Source organism: Puntigrus tetrazona, chromosome 7 (genome assembly GCF_018831695.1).
Source record: "Puntigrus tetrazona isolate hp1 chromosome 7, ASM1883169v1, whole genome shotgun sequence".
NCBI classification, from domain to species: Eukaryota; Metazoa; Chordata; class Actinopteri; order Cypriniformes; family Cyprinidae; genus Puntigrus; species Puntigrus tetrazona.
In genome coordinates this window covers 8,449,189-8,456,688 of record NC_056705.1, presented here as the reverse complement: position 1 = coordinate 8,456,688, position 7,500 = coordinate 8,449,189, and the positions used below count along the sequence as shown (strand labels likewise).

The 7,500-nt window shown below is 38.5% G+C and overlaps 1 protein-coding gene across 1 annotated transcript in view; it reads right to left on the bottom strand.

Moving 5' to 3' along the window:
* pcsk6 (proprotein convertase subtilisin/kexin type 6) overlaps positions 1-7,500 on the bottom strand; it is a 64,443-nt gene that overhangs the window by 2,986 nt on the left and 53,957 nt on the right. The window contains exons 19-20 of the mRNA XM_043243761.1: positions 5,397-5,526; positions 1,242-1,354 (exon numbers count right to left, since the gene is read on the bottom strand). Coding sequence (XP_043099696.1) covers positions 1,242-1,354; positions 5,397-5,526 — 243 coding nt within the window. The remainder of the gene's footprint in view (positions 1-1,241; positions 1,355-5,396; positions 5,527-7,500) is intronic.

The window sequence follows — 7,500 nt, the reverse complement described above, 5'->3', positions numbered from 1 at the left end:
GGGAATCAATCATTCTCATCATGTTTTATTCTGTTAACACTCCTTTGCGTGCCCATCACCGAATCGATGTGCGAGTTTTGAGCTTGTACTTCGAGTTGTGTTAAGAGAAAGTTTGGGCGCTGCAAACGAATAAAAATGTTTTCTGTTGCAACGTCAAACAGTGCAGTACCCTGTGAAGCCTGATTCACAATCAAACGACTCCTATGAGCCAGAACTGATTCAATGAATCAGTCTTAAATTCACGAGTCACGTTACACAGCTCATTAGAGTAATTAAACGGATCTAATTCATCTATTCTGGTCTCATCTGAGACTGGGTCGCAGAGGTATTTAGATCATCTAAAGTAATTTTAATCAAATAAATACAATTATTATCCCGATTCGCGAACAAATGAGGGATTCTACTCAATGAATCAGTGTAATTGTTCACGTCTTGATCACGAGAAAGAGAAAGATTAATTAGATAATTAAACTGATTATCTAAATGTGACCCTTAGACCACAAAACCAGTCTTAAGTCGCTGAGGTGTATTTGTAACAACAGCCAAAAATACAGTGCATGGGTCAAAACTATTGATTTTTCTTCTATGCCAAAAATCTGTGTAAATGATAAGTAAATGATATTAAGTTTAATATTTTGATAATTACCAGCCATGAATATATCAAAACTTACATTTTTATTAGCAATATGCATTGCTGAGAACATTCTGACCACTTTAATGCTGATTTATATTTTGTATATTTATTTTAAGTATATTTTTCGCACCCTCAGATTCAAGATTTTTTATTAAGCAGTTGCACCTCGGCTATCCTAATGAACCACACGCGCGGAGAGCTTATTTATTCATCTTTCTCGTTACGTATAAATCCCAATTTCCCAAAAATTAACACTTGCGACTTGTTTCGCGCGTCACAGATTGATTTTGGTAATTAAGGGCCATTTTACTAAACAGGGTAAATCAGCACGGGCGTGGAAATATCTGCAGAAAATAACAAGAAAGATGTGTTTACACAAACAATGCAATGCACCAATAACTGCAGCCATTTCATTATTTAAGGCGTGTTTCTTTGGGCCGTTGAATAATGGCGCAAACGCCAGTAGTCCGACGAGCGCCAGCGTTGGTACTCGACTGAATAATCTGAAACTCCTACAAGGTCAGGAGCACAAATAACTGTGTCCACGCCTTTTCAGCGCTAATTCGTCTGCTGGCGTGAGCCGGTAGTGAAGCCGTCGGACACGTACCGTTGTTACAGGTGGCGTTCACGATGCAGGTGCGGCTGACCAGGCTGTATCCCTCCTTACACTGCGTGCAGCTGGTTCCAGGACCCTGGCAGCTCAAACAGTGCTCCTCGCACCTGAGAAAACACAGCAGAAACTCGCATCAGCTGCCGTCTGTAACGACTCGAATATCCACATCGAGCGATGACTCCGATGCATCAGCGCCGGTGAACGACAGCAAGGGCCGCTTTACGTTTTTTACGAAGGCAAATTTAAGACATTTTTAATAACAGGTAAAGAAAATGTGCTAGGTCCATGTGGTGTGTAAACGCCTTGCACGGGCAATGCTTCAACGTTTCGAAGTTTGCCTTGTTGTTCAGTGCAAATTTACTCGAGAAGCTGCATTGAAAGTGGAAAAAAATGCTTCACTTAATTTAGCTGAATTTCTCAGAAAACAAGACTTTGTCCGTTCAATCAATAAATGTATGTGCACTGGAAAACATGCACGCATGCAACTTGATTTAACACCTTTTAGGCCTTCATTTGAGACATCTAATACCTTTTTAAGACCCGCTGAAAGTCTGTTTTTAGCATTGGTTACTTTACTAGACTCTTGTTCTAATCAAGAGCGGGATTCAAACTGCGCCATTAAACTGATGCGTTTATGGCAGTGAACTTATTCTAGAGCTTGTTAATTTCATCGCCCATGTTAGCACGTCAGCGCTCTGCATCTACCGGTCCAGGTCATTAGCTCCGGAGCTGAAAGAGGTCAGGCGTCCTGATGTGTATGTGACGGCTCGGAGCTTTCACTCTCCATTAAATGCGTGTCTTATTCACACTTCAGTCCACCGAGTTGATATTGGCGCCGCTTCTGCATCTGACAAACATGACTGTTTACTCATCAACCATATTAACCTAATACGTATATTTAATGAGCAACTAAACATTTCTTGCGATGTCGCAGAGCTGCCATGCTTTGTTTTTGTTCGGATGTGTGCTTTGCAGAGCAGACTCTTGGAAGGGTTGCCATGACCACTTTTTTTAATCGCTTATTTTCTGTGCTCGGGCTAATAAAGCAATGCAGTTTATGGATTTTGGATTCATTATGACCTTGTTCTTATTTGCCGTTTTTTTATAAAATGTACCTTACTGCGATTTGTTGTATTGTGGGTAAATAGTGGCCAAATTGGAGTAAATGATGAAAAAAAAAACATTTTGAGTAAACTGTTCCTTTAATGCGGTATCGCTAATGGTGAAATTTTACAGGTTTATATTATTGACTGAAATTTAGAAAGACATCAGCTCAGCTCACCAAGGCTGCATTTATTTGTTCAAAATATTTAATTTTCCAATTGAACATATATTAATATGTAACTAATTCCTGTGATGCTTGAATTTTCATTATCATTACTCCAGTCTTTAGAAATGTTGCTGCTCAAAAAACATTTATTATTATTATTATTATTATTAATGTTGAAAACAGCGTTTTCAGGATTCTTTGTACAAAAGAACAGCATTTACTTCAAAAAGGAAACCTTTTAAGTATTTTATACATTATAAGTACATTATAAGTATTTTTACTGCCACTTTAATGCTGAAAAAAAACTCCTAATGCTTATATTTTAAAGTTTAAACCGTAGTGTACGCAGTGAATGTCCAAAACAACTTCTTGACCTCATTTTAATGTCGAATATGAATGTCTCCGGGAAAAGATGCACGCCGTTCTCAAAACCAGTTCCAACACATTGCTCATATAAACATATTTCATGCAGGCCCAAGCTATTATGATTTGAAGGGGGCTAATTTATCATAAAACACTGCTCAAGCTCTGATTGACATAAATATGGCAACCTCTAAGGTCATCTATAACGGCCGTGAAACCGTCCTTGACACTGCGTGTGTGACCTCTGCGCTCTTATACAGTATTTACTATATGCACTTTGTCATTTGCTGCTATACGAGTTCAAAGCATGGATTGGTTACCTCAGGGCCACACTATACCTCTGTTTTACGGCTGTCTGATCTATTTGCCTCCAGTGAAGCTCAGCCGGACTCGGAGAAGAACCCGTCTCTACTGCAATCACCATCTGTGACCTTCATAAAAGCCTCTATTTGCTTTAGACAGCATTCATAAAGCAAAAGACTGTTGATTTATAAATCGTGGAGCGCAGAGGCGTATCCTCTCCCGCCCCGCTCTTATGCTGCACATTACGGGAAGCTAAAAACGCTGTGATGGAGCTGTAAATCTCAGCCATACATGAAAGATCTGAGCTGCACCTTCATCTGCTGGTTCTCTCTGGTTTATCTGAAAAAAACGATTGCTTATCGATCATTATACAGATAAAAAATAGCAAGCGCAAACCAAAAAAATGACTTAAAGTTGAGCTTATGTAGACTATATATAATGCGCAAAGTTTCCTGTGAGGGGTAGGTTTAGGGTTGGTGAAGTGCAATCGAAAATACTATTTGTACAGCATAAGAAACGTTATAGAGAGTCCCTGTAAACCGTGAAAAATCAATGTGTGTGTGCCAGAGAGCAATAAAAATGAATTTCAATGCACACATCAAATAATAAAATTTTTGTAATGTATAATAAAACTATATAACATACAAAATATTATACAATGTAGCACACAATTCCGTTACCAAGGCTACAATTCCGCAACTCCAATGAGACTAAGAGGTTGAAAAGCCTTTGATGATATAAAAGTTGAAAACATAGACAAAGGGAATGTGTTAGCTTGGCCGTCTTAGTACTTAAAATTTTAATTGCCAGATTTTTAACTGTGCATTGTACTGCTAGCTTAATGCATTTTTAAAAAATGCATTTATACCCTTTATTTCACCTGCTTATTTTTACCAGAATATTGCATTGAGATGCAAAATCTCTTCTGCCAGGGAGCCACGGCCGAAATGGCAGCGCAAAAGTTTAAAAATAAAATAGGTTACAAATGCACAAAACGGACCACATTTAGCCAGCCCTGCGCTTAAATAAAAAAAAATCACTTACAGCAAGAACGTTTTCTTTCAGAGTGGTATGTGAGAGATTTTAAAAGACATATAAATGGGTAATTTATTTATTAACGCCTTAGAAATAAAGAACACCACGTGCATTTCCTCCCTCTGGACCATCCCGCCAACTTAAATATTAAACACCTTTAAATTTCATACATCTTATTCCTAAGAAAGCTGTTTAATAAAATGCATCAGCATTTGAAAGCATCTAAAATGCACATTCATAACCCAAGAACTAGGGATGCACCGATACCGATACCGGCCTCGATACCACATTTTCTCACATGCATATACAAGATATTATATTATTGTATAATTTGAATAGAATATATAATCATTCAGTTGGCGCATCATTCATAAATTCAATAATAATTGAAACGAGGGCTTGAATACAACATTAGTGCATGGATCAATGGCCTCTAGTGTTTGTAATCTTTGAGTTAACATGGACTAAACATGAGTAGAATTACTCACCTTGATGCTCATTGGAGCCCATGTCTTATTAAAAGGATACTTCACCCAAAAATGAACATTACCCCATATTTTGCCATCCCCGAAGCCGTCCTACGTGTATTTGAGCTAATTTCCAATTTATCCTCTAAGCTCTGTAATGCTGGTGGATAGCGGCCATTATTTTGAAGCTCCGTAAATCGAACAAGTGCTGAGACGTAAAACCAACCTGTACTCCTTCTGGGGGGCTATCACACGTCCTCTGAAGCAGATCGATGGGTTCGCGTGGCAACAATATTTCTGGGTTTTAAAATTATAACGTAAATAACCGATTTCCGGCTTATTGGCTGACGCGTGACTCAACGTCAAACCTCAAACTAGAAATACCGTTGCTACAAAAACCCATCGATCTGCTTCTGAAGACGTGTGATAACTCCCCGAAGGCGTACAGGTTAGTGTTACGTCTCAGCACTCGCGGATGAATCCGATTTACGGAGCTTCAAAATAATGGCCGCTATCCACCAGCATTACAAAGCTTAGGAGAGCCAGGATAACTTTTCTAAAAACTCAGGCTGCGTTGTGAAACAAGAAAGTCATACACGCCTTGGATGGTTTCGGGGTGAGTAAAATAAAGGGTAATCTTCATTTTTTGGTGAGCTGTACCTTTAAGGAGAGCCTAGCTCCCCTGTATTTTGCACCGTGGGTCGGACTCACTTGCGACACATCCTCTGTGTGAATCCCGCCACCTCTCCTCTGTAGTATCCGGGAGCACAGCTTCGCACGCACCTCCACTCCTGCTGCAAGTAGTCCGGGGCACACTGAATGCACTCCTCCAGCCCTGGACCTGAAAACACAAGCACACCGTTAGCTCGGTTCTCCCTGTAATGCATCGAGATCTTCACCTGAGGAGCGTTTGAGACGGTGATGTTAACAGCGCAATGTGATCAATCATCGGTACGAGTGCAGTGAGCTGATAAAGTGTACCATCAGCTGAAGATCACAGAAAGAAGATTTACTATTTGGCCTGAGCAGCTCATCTCTAAGATTAAAGCAGCGTTGCAAGAGACTTTCTCCTATTCTTATAGAGGTGAATAAAAGGCTATTTTATTCAGCAAGGCTGCATTAAATTGATCAAAAGCGACAGCAAGGACATTTACGACGCTAAAAAATATTCCACTTCAAATAAATGCTGTATGCAAATAAATGTGAAGCAGCACAACCGTTTTTAACATTGATGATAATTAGAAATATGCCTTGAGCATCAAATCAGCACATTAGAATGATTTCTGAAGGTTCATAATGATGCTTGAAAATGCAACTTTGATCACAGGAATTAAAAAGATTTTAAAATGTGTTAAAATAGAAAACAGTTATTTGAAATTGTAATAATATTTCACTTTTTACCGCATTTCTCATTAAATAAATGCATTATTGAACAAATGAATTTTTCATGCTTAAAATTAATTAAAAAAAGAGGAATAAATAAAAAGGTAACTATTTAGACATAATCAGAAATATATTCAAAACTAAATTTAAAATAGGTAAATTAAATAAAATAATGAAAAAAAAAAATCTAACTCAAAATTTTACCAAAAACTATTCCAATATATCAATAATACAATTGAATAAAATGAATCTCACTTTTTCCACCCACCAGTTTAGATGAAGTTGCAGTGTCATCTCCACAAATGATGTTTAAGTGTTTGGCAACAAAAAATTCTACACTTTTTCTGCTATTTTAGGTCTTAAAATGTTGCCTATAAAGACGTCTCACCGGGGTTTGAGACTGAGCCCATGCTAATGGAAGTGGAAACAGACACGCGTTCATTCAGGTTAATCTGTCAATTATTTCTCTCGGTCCCACTGTGTCTATAACATCAGCTCTCCACATTTCAGAGAACTTGGAAAGCAAACAACTCAGGGCTTATCAGGCGTCTCTGGTGAGTTGGCGTAATGAAGTAAGTTAATTAAGTTCTATGGCTGAGGAGCAGTAGCGATACAGGACTGGCGGCGGCTCCTCAAAACAACAGAAACGCTTCACCCTCCAGTTTCTTGCTGTGGACTGAGTAGTAAGCAGAGTAAAGAAGATATCCTCGTCTCATTCGCCGGCTTTTGCGTTCCGTTCGTTTCATATTCGGTGAGAAATTACTTAAGTCGGCTCACATCCGTGACGTCCTGTGAGTGTGTGGCACTGATTTCTCAGCTCAAGGTCTGTCTGAAAGTTTCTAGTGATCCTGATGACCTCGATTAGCTCGTTAAGGTGAGTTTGATCAGAGGTGGAGTTACATTTCGCAAGGCATTGAAGGCCAGAGTTGAGAAGCTTTCATGGAAATCATAAAACTGGGACATTATCAATTCATCTGTATTGAGCTTTAAGATACTACACTATCTTGCACGTGACGTTTTATTTTAACATGTCAAAAATACATGAACTAACAGGCTAAATTGTGTCTGAAACAGAAGTTAGTCAGTCCCTAATTGTTTTTTATTAAACTGCTATTTATTTCTGTTCTGAATTTAATGGATGCCTACATTTAAATCGTTTTTCTTTTATGCAAAACGAAATAATTGGTATATGTGCATGATATGTATGAAAAATACCTAACTGTGTACTAGAATAGAACAGAAGACAACAGAATAGAACATGTTCGAATGCAATGGACAGAACAGAATTTAACAGAATAGAATGGGATAGAATGGGAATGGGAATGGGATGGGATGGGATGGGATGGAACTGGAAAGGATGGGATAGAATGAGGTGGAATTGAAATAAATGAAGCGAGATAATACAAGATGGAATAGAATGGATTGGGATGGG